The 16,810-nt window shown below is 41.5% G+C and overlaps 4 protein-coding genes across 4 annotated transcripts in view; 3 read left to right on the top strand and 1 right to left on the bottom strand.

Annotated features, from left to right (window-relative positions):
* LOC146978690 (serine/threonine-protein kinase 3) overlaps nt 1–2,331 on the top strand; it is a 4,312-nt gene extending 1,981 nt beyond the window's left edge. Inside the window, exons 4-9 of the mRNA XM_085790230.1 lie at nt 919–1,033; nt 1,135–1,299; nt 1,461–1,628; nt 1,725–1,862; nt 2,078–2,203; nt 2,296–2,331. Coding sequence (XP_085646356.1) covers nt 919–1,033; nt 1,135–1,299; nt 1,461–1,628; nt 1,725–1,862; nt 2,078–2,203; nt 2,296–2,331 — 748 coding nt within the window. The remainder of the gene's footprint in view (nt 1–918; nt 1,034–1,134; nt 1,300–1,460; nt 1,629–1,724; nt 1,863–2,077; nt 2,204–2,295) is intronic.
* Nucleotides 2,332–6,196: 3,865 nt separating this feature from the next.
* On the top strand, nt 6,197–8,657 carry LOC146978691 (uncharacterized). Its single transcript, XM_085790392.1, has 5 exons — nt 6,197–6,855; nt 6,965–7,010; nt 7,618–7,709; nt 7,869–7,979; nt 8,105–8,657. Exons 1-5 carry the CDS (start codon nt 6,200–6,202, stop codon nt 8,400–8,402), a joined length of 1,203 nt encoding a protein of 400 aa, XP_085646518.1. The 5' UTR covers nt 6,197–6,199; the 3' UTR covers nt 8,403–8,657.
* Nucleotides 8,658–13,101: 4,444 nt separating this feature from the next.
* On the bottom strand, nt 13,102–14,400 carry LOC146978692 (DNA-directed RNA polymerases I, II, and III subunit RPABC4-like). Its single transcript, XM_085791556.1, is given in 3 exon segments — nt 13,102–13,213; nt 13,396–13,488; nt 14,340–14,400. Coding segments are annotated over 3 exon segments (177 nt in total). The 3' UTR covers nt 13,102–13,190.
* A 567-nt stretch (nt 14,401–14,967) lies between these two features.
* Nucleotides 14,968–16,810, top strand: part of stk3 (serine/threonine kinase 3 (STE20 homolog, yeast)) — a 7,520-nt gene continuing 5,677 nt past the window's right edge. Inside the window, exons 1-3 of the mRNA XM_085791555.1 lie at nt 14,968–15,156; nt 16,333–16,413; nt 16,524–16,652. Of these exons, the coding sequence (XP_085647681.1) occupies nt 15,134–15,156; nt 16,333–16,413; nt 16,524–16,652 (233 nt within the window). The 5' untranslated portion in view covers nt 14,968–15,133. The remainder of the gene's footprint in view (nt 15,157–16,332; nt 16,414–16,523; nt 16,653–16,810) is intronic.

Here is a 16,810-nt window from a genome sequence, read left to right on the forward strand (position 1 = left end):
TAAGTTCAACTGTCAGAAATCTGGGTGTGACTTTTGACAGTCATCTCAAGTTCGACAAACAAATCAGTAATGTTGTCAGGACCAGTTTTTTCCAGCTGCGTCTTTTAGCTAAAGTTAAAATGTTTTTAAGCCGCCACGACCTCGAGAAAGCCATTCATGCTTTAATTAGCTCACGGCTAGATTATTGTAATGCACTTTATGTTGGCGTCTCTCAGTCCTCCCTCAGTCGCCTTCAACTCGTGCAAAATGCCGCGGCCCGTCTTTTAACCAACACTCACAGACGTGTGCACATTACCCCTGTTCTTAACTCCCTTCACTGGCTTCCTGTCCTTTTTAGAATTGATTTTAAACTTATAATGTTTGTTTTTAAAGCTCTTCACGGCCTTGCCCCATTATATTTATCCGAGCTTTTAACCATCCGAGATCCAGGTAGAGCTTTGAGGTCGACAAATCAACTTGTATTGGAAGTGCCCAGATCAAAATATAAACACTGGGGTGACCGAGCCTTTTCCGTCGTTGCTCCCAGGCTCTGGAACAAGCTCCCCACCGAGATGCGTCTCATCTCAGACCCGGGCCTTTTTAAATCCAGGCTAAAAACCTATTTATTTAGGATGGCTTTTAATACCCAGTAGCACGATGGCACTTTTATCTCATTTTATTTTATTTTAACTTATTTGACTTTGCTGTATTTTATTGCTCTCACTGTTTTTATTGTTTTCAAATTGTTTTATTTCTGCTTCTTTCTTTTTATTATTACACTATGTAAAGCACTTTGGTACTCCGAAAGGATTGTTGTAAAGGGCTGTATAAATAAAGTACATTTACATTTACATTTACATTCTCACTTCTGCTCTTTTTGTTTGAAGTGAAACTTTGTCCAGTCGTCTGACAACCACTGTTTTTTGTGTTTCCTCCTAGCCCCTATGTAGTGAAGTACTATGGCCACTACTTCAAGAACACCGACCTGTGGATTGTCATGGAGTACTGCGGTGCCGGGTCTGTCTCTGACATCATCAGGCTACGCAATAAAACGGTGGGCACTTTCAGAGAGCCACAACTTCCTGCGTGACCAAGTATATTCTTAGTTTTTATTTCTTCATCATCTCTGTCTTTTCTTTTTCCTTGCCACCCCAGCTGACAGAGGATGAAATTGCCACCATCCTGAAGTCCACGTTGAAGGGTCTTGAATACCTCCACTTCATGAGAAAGATCCATCGGGACATCAAGGCAGGAAACATCCTCCTCAACACTGAGGGACATGCCAAACTGGCAGATTTCGGAGTGGCTGGACAACTAACGGTAACTTCACGATAAACTTTGCGCTCTTGTGACAACAAAGTGAACGCTCTCTTCAATCCTCCACTTTGAATATTCAATATTTTGCTAATCTTACAAATCCATATGAAGAGATTTAAAATCTGTTGCTTAATGAAGAGACCAACATATGTTTCTCTCTGAAGGACACCATGGCTAAGAGAAACACTGTGATCGGTACTCCGTTCTGGATGGCCCCAGAGGTGATCCAGGAGATTGGCTACAACTGTGTGGCTGACATTTGGTCCTTAGGCATCACTTCTATAGAGATGGCAGAAGGCAAACCTCCCTACGCTGACATCCACCCCATGAGAGTGAGTGCAAACATGGTTTATTCAAGAAATAACCTAACCCTTTTTGAGCTGGTTTGCTATAAACAAAGTCTCTGACTCTCTTTTGTGTCCCTCCAGGCTATCTTCATGATCCCCACCAACCCTCCCCCAACGTTCAGAAAGCCAGAGCTTTGGTCAGATGAATTCACCGACTTTGTCAAGAAGTGTCTGGTCAAGAATCCAGAGCAGAGAGCTACCGCCACCCAGTTGCTACAGGTTTGAGAAATGAGGGACATACACGCAGACATAAACATTTAAGATCAACATACTGTAGTGTATGTGTGTATGTGTACACACTGAAAGACTTGGTGCTGTAGAAAAACATTAATGAAACACAATATGTTAAATATGAATAGATATTAACACAATAGTAAAAGAGAGTTCACGCAACAATCTTTTTCTTTTTTTCTGCTTTTCTGCTGAACATCCAGCATTCATTCATCAGCCAGGCCAAACCAGTCACAATCCTGAGAGACCTGATCACTGAAGCCATGGAGATGAAAGCCAAAAGGCAGCAGGAGCAGCAGAGAGAGCTGGAGGAGGAGGACGACAACTCTGTACGTATGCTGAGACGTTGTTCCACTCAAAGGCAACTTACCAGGCAACTCTGTGTTGAACCTACATGTCTTAATTCTCTCATGGTATCCAGGAGGAGGAGACTGAGGTGGATTCCACATCTTTTTAGCCGCTAAATTTTTTTTTTTTTTTTTTTTTGCCTTGCGCATGCGCTTGATGTACAAGCTGCAGTCAGTTGCTCTCGCGTGTGTGTTGAGTTTGTGCGTGGTATTGTTCTTTCTATGCTAGTTTCCTTGCTCTTCCTGCGGATACGTGCAGGTCTAGCTCTTGTGTATGTATCCTATGGATATGGAGACTTTTTTCTCGACCAGTAACCTCGTTTATTCGAGAGAAGAGCTGCTGGCGCTGAGGAGCAGGAATACGGGCACACGTCATCCCATCCCCCGTGAGGTGAAGCGGAAGTACCGTGGATGTAGAGCCGGAGCCAAGGTAAAAACTGGGCTAACGAACAAGAAACGCCGGCGGTACAAGCCATGTATACCTTCAGTGCTGATGGGAAACGTTAACTCTCTGCTAAACAAAGTGGACGAACTGGCGGCTCTGGTTAAAAACGAGCGGGTGTATCGCGAGAGCAGTTTGTTTTTCCTCACGGAGACATGGCTAACTAGTCTCACGCCGGATGCTAACGTGGATCTGCCGGGATATACCATCATAAGGGCCGACAGAGACACACGAGCATGCGGTAAAAGCAAGGGCGGGGGATTGGCGCTGTATGTTAACAAGAGGTGGTGTCACCCTGGCCATGCCACTGTGAAAGAGACTGTCTGCAATAAGGACATTGAGCTGCTAGCAGTTAGCCTCAGGCCTTACTATATACCGCGAGAGTTCACACATGTGATTGCTATGTGTGTTTACATCCCCCCGAGAGCCGACGCGGAGACTGCATGTGAAACCATCCACTCCACCACAGCAGGACTGCAGACCCAGCACCCCCAGGCCTTCTTTCTCATATCTGGAGACTTTAACCATGTAACTCTGGACCACACACTGGCTGCCTTCTACCAGTTTGTCGACTGTCCAACTAGGAAAAACAGGACAATTGACTTGCTGTATGCCAACATTAAGGAGGCATACTCAGCTACACCCCTGCCCCCACTAGGTAGATCAGACCACAACCTTGTACAGCTACAACCACTGTACAAGCCATTAGTACAGTGGCAGCCTGTAACAACCAGGTCCTTCAGGAAGTGGTCTACGACCGCGGAGGATGCCCTCAGAGACTGTATTCAATCTACGGACTGGGCGGTACTACAGGGGGGGCACGAGGAGAATGACATCAACGGGATCACTACCTGTGTAACAGACTACCTTAACTTCTGCATGGATACAGTGGTTCCAGTGAAGAAAGTACACTGCTATGCAAACAACAAACCCTGGATTACCAGCGAGGTAAAGGCTGTCCTCAACAGGAAGAAGAGAGCTTTCCGGATGAAAGACCAGGAGGAAATGCAGACGGCACAGCGTGAACTCAGGCTGTGTCTGAGGGACGCCAAGGAGGCGTACAGGAGGAAGCTGGAGAGCAGGCTGCAACAAAACAACGTGCGTGAGGTGTGGAGGGGTTTGAAAACCATCACCGGCTACAAGCAGGCTACAGATGGAGCAGCTGAGGGGGACAGAGAAAGAGCCAACGAGTTTAACATCTTCTTCAATCGTTTCAATGAGGTGACTGCACTCCATCAGATCCCTCCTCCTCCTCCTCCCCCCTCACCTCTCCCTCTCCCGCCCCCTTCCACCTCCTCCCCACCTACATCCCGCCACTCCTCCATGTGCCTCTCCTCCTTACCATCATGCTCCTCTGCATCGCCTCCTCCCCCTCCCTTCCTTCCCCCTTCTGAAGTCCATCCTGCCATCACCGCAGCCCAGGTTAGTGGCATGCTGAGGAGACTACATCCCAGGAAGGCGGCAGGACCGGACAAAGTGTGCCCCAGGATGTTGAAGGCCTGTGCTGCGGAGCTGGGCGAGCCCCTGCAGCAGCTTTACAACCTGAGCCTAAGCCTGGAAAAGGTGCCCACCTTGTGGAAAACATCATGTATTGTCCCAATACCGAAGGGGAGGAGCCCCAGTGACATCAGTGACTTCAGACCGGTGGCGCTCACCTCCCACCTTATGAAGACACTTGAGCGGCTCATCCTCAACATCATCCGCCCCCAGGTTCAGCATGCCCAAGACCCTCTTCAGTTTGCCTACCGGGAGAGGGTAGGAGTTGAGGATGCTGTTCTCTTTCTCCTCCACAGAGCATACTCCTTCCTGGACAAGGGAAATGGCTCACTGAGAATCCTTTTCTTCGACTTCTCCAGTGCATTCAATACAATCCAGCCCCCTCTCCTGCAAGAAAAACTGACCAGAATGCACGTTGACCCCTCCATAGTGTCCTGGATCACTGATTACCTCACTGACAGACCGCAGTTTGTCAGACTGAGAGGCCGTACATCAGACACAGTGACCAGCAGCACCGGAGCACCACAAGGGACTGTACTCTCTCCTCTTCTCTTCACCCTGTACACAGCCGATTTCCAGTACAACACGGACACATGCCACATGCAAAAATTCTCAGATGACACTGCAATTGTGGGGTGTATCAGGGGGGACAGTGAGAGTGAGTACAGAAGCACAGTGGAGGACTTTGTGGAGTGGTGTCGGCTGAACCAGCTGCAGATCAACACCACCAAAACAAAGGAGATGGTAGTCGACTACAGGAGGAAAAGTCCCCAACCCAAGCCAGTGTCCGTAGAGGGGGCGGAGGTGGAGGTAGTCGGCTCCTACAAATACCTTGGCCTGCAGCTGGACAGCAAGCTGGACTGGACTGTGAACACAGACCACCTGTACAGGAAGGGGCAGAGCAGGTGCTACTTCCTGAGGAGGTTGGCCTCTTTCAACATCTGCAGGAAGCTACTGCAGATGTTCTACCACTCTGTGGTAGCCAGCGTCCTATTTTATGCTGGGGGGGGGGATGGTGGGACAGGCACAACACCTACACTAATTGACTTTTTATGAACTGTATTTCTATGGAGTTATATTTGTGCCAGAATCCTGAGCGAGCAAAGATAGATTCTGAGCACACAAGGAGAGATTTTGAGCACAGAAAAACATATTTTGCAAGCACATCAATTATATTTCAAAAAGAAATTACACTTGAGCAAACAAAAACATATTCTGTGTGCACAAACAGGCCGCTGCGCTCGCTCGCTCCCCCCGTCCTGCTCGCTCAACATCTCTCGCTCTGCGCGTACAGGTTTGGTCTCTCCGCTCGCTCAGCTTGGCAGTGGCACACACGTTACAAATGTGCCACAAAACCAACCAATCAGAGACCTGGCAGAAGTACGTCCTGATTGGCTGTTTGCTCTCCAATGGGATCGCTGGTTACTGTAACCCGGAAAAAACAAAGGAGATCGCATCAGATGGGCTCGGACTGGATGAAGAGGACGTGTTTTAAAACAATTTTCGGTCAGTATTTATTATGATTATGATTATTGTCTGATGTTACAGAACTACCTTGTTAGTTTTTGTACTATAGTGTTGTAACGTTAGGGTCGCGTTGTCTGGGCTTACGTTATATCCTCTAATTTTGAGACATTAGCTGTTGTGTGACTGACGAAGACTTTTCCTTTCTGTCCTGGGCACCCTTAGATAATGTCAGGTGAACAACAACAACAACCACATGTAAGTTTGTGTTGCCTTTGTTATAAACACAGTGTGTCATAAAACATTTGTAAAGTTATGTTTTCACGTTAGTTTTAACCATTGTAAGTTTGCCAACTAGCAAAACTAGCACTTACAACAGGTGATTTCACTAATTAGCTCACCTCACTTGGCTGGGGAGTGCACGTCACATTTATACTTTTTACTTTGCTCACCTCTGCATATCTACATGACTGCATAATCATGTATTTTTTATTCGGAGACATATATGATTGAGTCCCTCTTCCTTGCTAATCTGGGCTCTTTCTGTCCAACAGGACTTGTTGAGACAGCAGTTGATGGAGGGACTTCTTACGAAACTGCAGTCTGCCATAAACCAGCAACCGCTAAATTTGGATTATTTGGAGTTCTTGACTCGCCATCAACTCATCCTCTTTGAATCATTCTCTGAACAGATAGGTGGTGTGTCAGAAATTACCGAAGCTCTACAAGACCTCCATCATGCTGTTCAGTGGGAAAACAATGTCAGCTCTATACCCATTGTGGAACTGGAGATGGAAATTGGTCCAGGTTCTGGTCACCCCAAAATTGTAGTAGAGAGAGAAAAACTGAAAAGTCTGCTGGACACACATCTGCCAGTCTCCTGCATTGCAAAATGCCTTGGTGTTTCAAGAAGAACGCTTTACAGAAGAATGCAAGAATTTGGCTTGTCTGTAAGAGGATCATACAGCACAGTGACTGATGAAGAGCTTGATAACATTATTTCAGCTATTAAAGGTCAGATGCCAAATGCTGGTTATCGAATGGTTCAAGGACATTTGGTTTCAATGGGGCTCCGCATTCAGTGGTGGAGAATGATGGCCTCCATGCATCGTGTTGATGCTGCAGGGATCTTCTCACGGATCGTGGCACTAGGGTGTGTTGTGCGAAGAAGTTATGCTGTGCGAGGCCCTCTCTCTCTGGTCCACATTGACACGAATCACAAACTCATAAGGTAGTAAAATAGACTGTTTATGCAATTATCTACATACTGAATGTTGGAAGTAAGTGGCATATTATAAGGACAGTCATAGTTATATTCTTTTTTTCCTCTACTTTAACAGGTACAATATTGTGGTGTTCGGTGGAGTGGATGGTTATTCAAGGAAGGTAATTAATGTGTTCTTGTTCCTACAGCCATATGTTTGAGCTTAACTGTGCAGAATGATGTATGTGCAGTTTGTCAGTGGAAGGATGCTTTCAGATCTACTGAAAGTGTTTCTCTGTGCTAATTGAAAATAAGATTTTCATGTAGGAATGTGAAGCCCCCATTTCACAAACAGTGACTGGCTTTTTTTTCTGAAATGAAACATTTTCATAGATTGATTGATTGATTCTGGAATTTTTCAGGATGGAAAATGTGTAGATGTAATTTTAAGGAGATAATTGAACTTGAAAAATGACAAATTATTCAAGGAGATCTTCAATGTTATCAGCTTAATGTAGCTTGTATTTAAATTCTAATTAGAACAAAAAATGCATTTTGTATGAAAATGTCAATATAAGCTTGCATTTCTTGCAAAGGTTAACAATTCAGATGCAGCTGGATGTATAGGTGTGTATTTCAGATCAAATTTATTTGAGTGACTGTGTGTAAAGGTGTAGGGTAGACCTATATTTCTTTTTATGGTATGATACCACACTACAAGATGTAAGCCATAAGTCTGATGGAATAGCTGAAAGCAGATGTAAAATTTTCCATGTGGTTTTATTGCAGATCATGTACTTAAATGCTGCAACAAATAACAAAGCAGCAACTGCATTCTCATTCTTCATGAGATCAACCCAGCTCCATGGCTTACCATCCAGGTATTCTGCCAAAACGAACACATACAGGGATAAATGGTTGTGTTTAAATTTCATATTTAAAAAAAGAAAACATGTAGAGCTTTGATTGTATCTCAAAGTTAAAGTAAACCTTGTTAAATTAATTGTTAAATTCATTATTAAAATGTTTTTTCATCTTAGGGTAAGAGGGGATCAGGGTGTCGAAAATGTGGACATTGCACATTACATGTTTGCCACACGGGGAACAGGAAGAGCAAGCTTTATCTCTGGAAAGAGCGTACACAATCAGAGGTTAGTTGTTTGTACGTCTTACAATTTTTGAATACCTAATTATTGTAATTGTTGCAGTTTTGTTGTTCAATCAAAGCACAAATTGCAGTATAAATTGAAGTCAACCAATTCAAATATCATTTTAGAATAGAGCGACTTTGGCGTGACGTCTGGGTTGCAGTCACTAGCAAGTACCATGATGTCCTTCACTCTCTGGAGGAAGATGGTCTGCTCGATATCGCTGATGTGGTACACCTCTTTGGTGTGCACTACATCTTTGTCCCTCGACTCCGGGCTGATCTTGAGACCTTCATCAGAGGATGGAATAATCATCCTCTGCGGTCAGAAGGAGGTCTCACTCCCGAACAGCTGTGGTGTATGGGACATCTACAAGATCTGGACGAAGGGGAAAGACTTGAGGTACATCATTATAAAAGGATATAAAACATGCCAAAAAAGTGAGTTGGAGAAGTGTGTGGTAAGCTGATACCAATCTCATTTTCTGACAGACTTAGCAGAAGCAATTGGACTGTGGAACACACTGGCGAATATATTTCCTGACAACATGGTTATGATGTCTAATGATCTTGTCATTTGTGTAGACAATGCAGATTTCACTAACAAACCATAATGCCTTTGTTGGTTACAGTGAGTGAGAGGCACATGACATGTTTAAAATCCTTGGCAACAGTTCAATAATAGTAGTTTTAATTTCTATATTGAGTAAAAACAGATACATTTTTATGGAACAGTTTATTTTTATAAACAAAATACACACAGCAGTGCAATATTTTTATAATAGTCTTGACATACTTTTTTTGGTCTTTCTGGGTCTGTAGGAACTTCAAGACCCAGACATTGACTGGGAGAGTGTCGTACTGCAAGGGGACTCTAATGGAGCAGTTGTGGTTCCTGAAATCGCATGCCCACTGGATGACGAGGCCCTGGAGGAACTTCAGAGAACTATTGATCCTCTGGGACATTCTCAGTCACATGGTCGTGACTTGTACACACACTTTTTGCACAAGGTGTCTGACATTAGAACATGAATAGACACATTTTCAGTTACAGGAACCTTGTTTTACAGACATTCTGAAGCTTTTACAACAAATACATAAAAAAAAAAAATCCTGTATGAGGTATTGAAAAAATTAAACTACTGAATGAACAAAACTTAACTCTTGTCTGTTTTCAGATCGAACAGCCATTGGCATATTAATAACTTCTTGTTTTGAATAAAGCTCGAGCTGTTAAACTCTGTGGAATCCACCACCATATCGCACTGCTTCACTCAGGATTCTTCTAAACTCAGTGTAAGTGCTAAGATGCTGTACTGGAAAAGTCACAGTCTGAGTGCATGCACTCACTATTGGGTAACAAACCGAGTGGTCTCCAAGCCTTTCCCTGCATTCATGGTCAAAGTTGCATGTTATTTTGAAATGACTCTTTTCATCAGGGAGGATGGGGATGTGGGATTGCCCGGTCATCCACTGGAGCACATGTGGCACTGCAAGAGGTTCTGTGTCACCAGCTGCACTGTCTGTCTCCCCATCTGTGATTAATATATTTTTCAAATAACATGAATTTAAGGAACAGTTTAAACTGAGTTTTAAAACAAAATCCAAGAACATGTGCTTGGTACATTAAATGATGCTATGTGTATACTATACAGTACATCATACCTGGCATTTCAAGCTCTTCTAAGAAATCTTGGAGGAAGTTGATAATCTTCCTCTCAGCTCTTTCCTTAGATGTGCCCTTTTCACTGTAATGTGGCTGGCAGTTCATCATCATGAAGTCAGCATCAGGCTATAAAGAGAGCGAATGCAGATTTGGCTAAATATCTTTAAATGTACAAACTCAGGCTATTAATGACATACAAAATGGAGATTGCAATACAGAACAAAAAATAATGCATGCAAGAACAAAATAAGTAGCAGTTAAAATATTTACTTTGGTGATCTTCCCAGGAACAAACAAGGAGTGGCAAGCTCAGTGTTTCCCCCAGAAAATTTGTTAGTTAAGGTGGTGTCTGACCTGTCGACGGGGGGGGGGGACGCACCGCGCCGCGCCGTATTAAGTTTCGCTTTCAACACGCGCTGCTGTTATGCATGCACGCTTCTCTGTGGTGTGTATGTGTGTGAGACAGTGTTGGGCAAGCTACTTGGAAAATGTAGTGAGCTAAGCTACAAGTTACTCTACATGAAATGAAGCTTTACTACACTGAAGCTACCCACCAGAGAAATGTAGCAAGCTACGCTACAATAAAATGACAAAAGTAGCTTAGCTACATCAAAGCTATTTTTTTTAGAAGTTAAATAAAGTTTTTCATTTATATCGGCCCATTGTGAGTGCTGAAAGATCTATGCAAGTACATTCCAAAAAAACCCAAGTGTCTTTTCAAACAGTGGTTCCTAACCTTTCTTGGTCAGATTTTTTTTAAATTCATCAATTAGGCTACTAGACATTTCAAGCGACCTCATTTGAATCTCAGGCGACCCCACGTGGGGTCCCGACCCAAAGGTTGGGAAACACTGTTTTAAAAGACGTCGGCCACGGACGGAGTGGGCGACATGCTGGGACGAGGAGCTTTCGTTTTAACTGCTGCAGCCGTCTCTCCCTCTCTACTCAGCATACTGTTCAGGGTGTTTGGTTTGTACCTTTAATGACAAGTTAAACAACTGGACTGACAGCTGTACCTCTGTGTGGTCACCATCTTCAGGGAGGCTCACCATTTGTCTCCCCATGCCCGCCTGAAGGAGTTCAAGCTCCTCTACTGGCAATGGTGTGTGGGTTGTATTTTTTGGCAGCAGATAAAAATTGAGAGCAGTTGTCTTACTAGTTATCTTAAGATGATGCTTGGTGGCAGTCAAACACCTCTTTTTACCACGGTTGAAGTTTGACTTGAAATATCCTGGAAAAGATCTGTGGATTAAAATATAAATGTGAGTTTAATAAGTGTTGTATTCAAATTCTAACTAAAAGGTATATATATATATTTTCTAATGTAATCACAAACCAAACTCCTGTCTGAGTGTGATTCAAAATGCACATTTGAATTTACACATCTTGGCAGTAATGACGTGGACCTAACAACAAAACGTTTTGTTCCCAGTACAAATGAGAATGACGTTGTGTGGCTTCAATAACAAACCTTGTCATTTCTTGCTGCACAGTTACATTTCTATTGGCTGGGGCGGGCTGCTCTGTCTCCTGCCTTGTGGGCCTTGTTGAGTCGTTTGTGGCCAAAGTGCCGAGTAGCATAGACACCAGGTTTCTGGCTGCTGACTCAACTGTACCATGACCCTAAATCAATTCATGATGTAACGTTAACATGTTGTCTGTTCAAAGTAATTAGACATGAGAGTGGCGGCTGGCTTTAAAATGGTTGTTAGCCGCCAGTTTAGCTGGCTATGTTGCCAGCTAGCAAAATTAATTTCATCTGAAACGGTCGGATAATAGGTGTAGGCATCATCATCAAAGCACAGACCAAAATAGCTAACCGCTAGTTGGCAAACTTACAATGGTTAAAACTAACGTGAAAACATAACTTTACAAATGTTTTATGACACACTGTGTTTATAACAAAGGCAACACAAACTTACATGTGGTTGTTGTTGTTGTTCACCTGACATTATCTAAGGGTGCCCAGGACAGAAAGGAAAAGTCTTCGTCAGTCACACAACAGCTAATGTCTCAAAATTAGAGGATATAACGTAAGCCCAGACAACGCGACCCTAACGTTACAACACTATAGTACAAAAACTAACAAGGTAGTTCTGTAACATCAGACAATAATCATAATAATAATAAATACTGACCGAAAATTGTTTTAAAACACGTCCTCTTCATCCAGTCCGAGCCCATCTGATGCGATCTCCTTTGTTTTTTCCGGGTTACAGTAACCAGCGATCCCATTGGAGAGCAAACAGCCAATCAGGACGTACTTCTGCCAGGTCTCTGATTGGTTGGTTTTGTGGCACATTTGTAACGTGTGTGCCACTGCCAAGCTGAGCGAGCGGAGAGACCAAACCTGTACGCGCAGAGCGAGAGATGTTGAGCGAGCAGGACGGGGGGAGCGAGCGAGCGCAGCGGCCTGTTTGTGCACACAGAATATGTTTTTGTTTGCTCAAGTGTAATTTCTTTTTGAAATATAATTGATGTGCTTGCAAAATATGTTTTTCTGTGCTCAAAATCTCTCCTTGTGTGCTCAGAATCTATCTTTGCTCGCTCAGGATTCTGGCACAAATATAACTCCATATATTTCTTCTATATGAGAGGGTGTGTGTATATGTGTACAATACATATATATGTATGCATATATATATAGGTGATAGTTTGTATATGTGTATATATATATAGGCATATTTTATATTTTATATATATATATATATATATATTTTTTATTCTTTTATTATTGCTACATCTGTCTACTTTAGCTGAGTGCTTTCTTTTGGAATGTTTGGAGCAGCTGACAGATGAATTTCCTTCGGGATTAATAAAGTATTTATCTATCTATCTCATCTATCATTTATCTTTTAGCCAGCATCACTGGTTTAAATGGCTTAGATAAAAAATAATAGAAACATCTGCCTGCACAAAATAGTTTGGAGTTGAATCAATATCTATATAATAATTGTTCAACACAAATTGAACATGTATAACTTTAAATATATTTATATTACATGTTAAAAGTATAAATTATTGCACAATTATTGTATCAGACAGCAAGTTTGCCTGAGTATAATTTGTTGGACTAATTTTGCCTCACAGCAGTAATAAATAGGACGTAAGGGTGGAGTACAAGTTTAGAAATATTTTAAAAACCTTACTCAAAACTGGCATACAATTATTTGAGAAAGATTATTTCAACCTACCTTTTTTTTATATTGCTATTTATTATTGTTTGTAAACTAGATTACACATTAGTTTACTTTGATGGACCAAAAACAGTACAGCCTTGATATTCTCAATATCATTTAAATATGAAGGCAAACAACTAAAGAAAATACATTGAAAACAGCCAAAGTAAGTAAAAATCATGTTTTTAATCAACCAAAACTTCCATCCATCTCTCTTGGGCAAAAACAAAAAGCACTGTTTGTAACGATGGTGGGCTTTAACCAAAATCTGAAATGTTGAGTCAGGTCAAATGGTCTATTTATTTACATGGTCATACACTACAAAAATAGCACACAACAATAACAATTATTACAGCTGCTCTCCTCTTCTTCATCTGGCATCAAAAACAACCACTGAAATCATATAGTCAAGGAAATTTATGGCATTTCATGAATATGGTCTACAAATAAAAAAATGTTTGTCATCCAAATTTGTGTGTATGCATTTGTTTAAACCCTTACATATGATTACCTATACTGGTAAACAAACTTTAGCTCAATGATATGTACACTGCAACAGACAGTTTAAAGGATACATCTCTTTGTTCTCTTCTTGTACATGATCCTGTAGCCGCACTCTCTGCATCGGATAGGATCACGGGCCTTAATTTCATTTTCAGTGTGACATTCTGCAATTAAAATCAGAAAAAATTATACAGGAAAAATACAATTAAATGAGGACTGATACCGTTTATGTCGGGGTAATACTAGCCCTGTGTTAAACACAGCGTGTACAACTGTGGATAGTATTAAATTGTGGTTTATTTTGCTCCAATGTAGTCTGGGCAGAGTTGTGTGTATGACACAAATAAATAATAACTCATTGTATCAACTTAGACTATATTGACTTAAAGGAACTAATTTAGAGTACTAAAAAGTAGGAGAATCCTTGCTATATTGTACTGATGGATCACTTCTACTTGTGTTATTTAAGTTACAATACAACGTAACAAGGACACCTAAGACATCAGCAGTTAAATAAGTACTAACAGTGACTGTCACTATTGATTTACTGAATTGATTTGATTGATTCTGATTCACAAGGTTCTGATTCAATATTGATTCATTTAGAGAAATTTCAGTTTTAATACCAATTTGCTTGTTATTGAAGATATTTTCACAAAACCAATGTTGCAAATTATACAAAGATGGAACTCTCTAACCTGGTGTATTATTAAAAATATTCATGGTTACAAACTTTACATTAAATTGACCAAAAAACAGTGCACCTGTATTTAACATGACCCCACTCCAGAAGTAAACAGTGCAACAGTGCAATGGCTACATCAGATCGATCTAAGGATTTTATGAATCTATATCTTTCAAATGAAGATCGATATGAATCGGGAAAATACATTTTAAGCCCAGCCCCAACAGAGTCACAGTATATTGGTACCATCAGATCAGGACTGGTAGCATCGCTAGCATTGTCACGGCTGTAGTGACTTTAACATTACAGATGTCAATAGCAGAAACGCACCTCCACATATGTAGATCATAGGCTGCTGCTTGGGTGGTTGTTAATCTTTCTGTGCATCCATTTTGATCCTATCAAATGAAGAAACAAGTGTTAAACATCATCACATCGTTAGCATGCTAAAGCACAAACAGCATGGAGCTGCCGACAGAATTAGCCCAAACCGTGTGAGCCGGTGGTGGACGCAGTCATTCAACCGCAAATGTCTTTGAGAAATCTTAAAATTGCGAGCATATATACGGTAAAAATGAAATACAATGAAAGGAATAAAGACAAATAACAGATCTTACCGTTGTCGTTGCTAACTGCTAGCTGTTTACCTCTCTTTTCATCTCACACATTGGTGCCCGTGCGCACATGCGTACCACCGACCAACTGGCCTCGAAGTAAACTGGCATGTGATTGGTCAGAAGATCGTCTGTCACATTTGGCAAAATATGTTGCTTTTTTCGCCCGACAACGCCAATTACATGACTGTATAGCGAACTACAAAGAGTGAAACTGTCTTTAAGCTTCGTGTATCGTAGGTTATTTACGTCTCTTTCTTTTTTTTAATTCAAAGAGACCAAAGTAGTGGTTATTTTATTTAGCCCTCCGGCCCAGCAGGGGTCGCTATGGCAACCCTGTAACGCCAGCCGGACCATCACCATCATCTGACGGACACTCAGCTGCTGGCCCTCCACTAGTTTTTGACAACAACGACTCTCTCGACAATGTTCACATCGTGACTATTGGCCCCAAAACTGACATAAATTACTATTAGACCGTTGCCTTTTTGTTCTTTCAAGATATACACCATGGAGCCGTCCGCGCCCAAAAGGTTTGTGTACATTTATTGGTTTTAAAACGTTGTTTGAGGCTATTAAGTAGCAACCAAAAGGCTAACGCTGGCGGTAGCTGTCGCTTATCGAGCTAGCTGATGCTAATTTAGTTAGCCGTGCCATTTTCTGTCAAACTTTCTGTTCACTTAATACGGATAAACCGGTTTAAAGACCACTTTTGATCACAATCACCGATGTGTTTCAAACCAGTCTCGTTGTCCGGAGCTGGTAAGTTAGCGGGTGCCGCATATTGCCATGTGACATGTGTTACTATGTTTAACGTGTAATACAAATTAGTGAGTTTGGTGGGGTTGAGACAGTGTAATACCTTTCTATAGGATAATTGGACATCCTTGGTAACCGTTTAGTCAATCGCCCTCAGTGCCCTGTGTTCACTGGGAGTCTAAAAACCACTGGACCTGATTTCTCTAAAGAGGAAATAAGAGCTGGGCGTTATTGTATCAGTAACACGATATATGTTAAATGTCGTTTTCCCTGCTCTGAAAAGCCTTATATCCATTAGGTAGCCTATTACATGTATCATTAGAGCCACAAGTGTAGATGATCACAAGCAGGAGTTTATCTCATTATTTGACAGATGACTCCTTTAAAAACATTGATCATCTCAATTTCCATCAAAGACTCCAGTGTGACTACTTGATGCTTGTCTTGTTGGACCACCAGTTAAAAACAGAGATTTAACTGATTATTTAATCTCCAAAGTGAAGCAATTAATTGAACAATTGATCAATAGAAAATTCATTAAATTAAATTCTAATTGGTATAATTTCAAGTACCGTAATTAAGGTAAAAGTCACAAAATATTTGCTGGTTCCATAATCTTCAATGTTAAAATTCTTTTCATTTTATTTTATGTAATTGTAACCAAAATATCCTCTTGTTTTGAACTTTTCGACAAAAGTAGACATTTGAAGTCATCTTCTTCTTGCACAATGTAAACTTGACCCATTGATTAATATGTCACTGCTTATTTCATACACAGAATATAAAATTCCTGAAAATACCATATTGTGTCCTGGCAAATTGTCCCCACTGTTTATTTTTCCATGTGTGCAGTTTGATTTCATAATGCTTCTATTGTACATTGTTTTAGTTTGGTTTCTAATTCTTGTTTTGAGTTACACATTTACAAATGATTTGTTCTGTGTTAACAGCAAGCTGAAAAAGCTGAGTGAGGACAGTCTAACCAAACAACCAGAGGAGGTGTTTGATGTTCTGGAGAAGCTCGGTGAAGGGTAAGAGCAGTGTTTTATAAGATTGTTGTGTAAAAACATTAATGGTTAATATTTGTAGCTTTAAAATGAAGTCTGTACATATTGACACTTAGAGTTTGTGTCTGTTTTAGTTCCTATGGCAGCGTGTTCAAAGCCATCCATAAGGAGTCGGGCCAGGTGGTGGCCATAAAGCAGGTTCCTGTGGAGTCTGATTTACAGGAGATCATCAAGGAGATTTCCATCATGCAGCAGTGTGACAGGTGGGAAAACACACTTCTACTTAGACAAGACTAACTCTCCTAAAAAGTCTGTAATTCTCATCAAGGTATCATATGAGCTGCCATGCTTCACCATGCTTGAAATCGAGGTTTTTGGGTTGTTGTTTTTTGCAGTGGCACCATGACCTTCTGCTGCCTGT

The sequence above is a fragment of the Trachurus japonicus genome, chromosome 11 (genome assembly GCF_045865225.1).
Source record: "Trachurus japonicus isolate A0001 chromosome 11, Traja_1.0".
NCBI lineage: Eukaryota > Metazoa > Chordata > Actinopteri > Carangiformes > Carangidae > Trachurus > Trachurus japonicus.

Excerpts from the sequence above, each read along its gene's own strand:
- LOC146978691 (XM_085790392.1), top strand. The coding sequence starts at position 6,200 with ATGGAGGGACTTCTTACGAAACTGCAGTCTGCCATAAACCAGCAACCG. Across the intron at positions 7,011-7,617 it reads TGGATGGTTATTCAAGGAAG|ATCATGTACTTAAATGCTGC; the intron begins GTAATTAATGTG and ends GTTTTATTGCAG. Across the intron at positions 7,980-8,104 it reads AAGAGCGTACACAATCAGAG|AATAGAGCGACTTTGGCGTG; the intron begins GTTAGTTGTTTG and ends ATATCATTTTAG.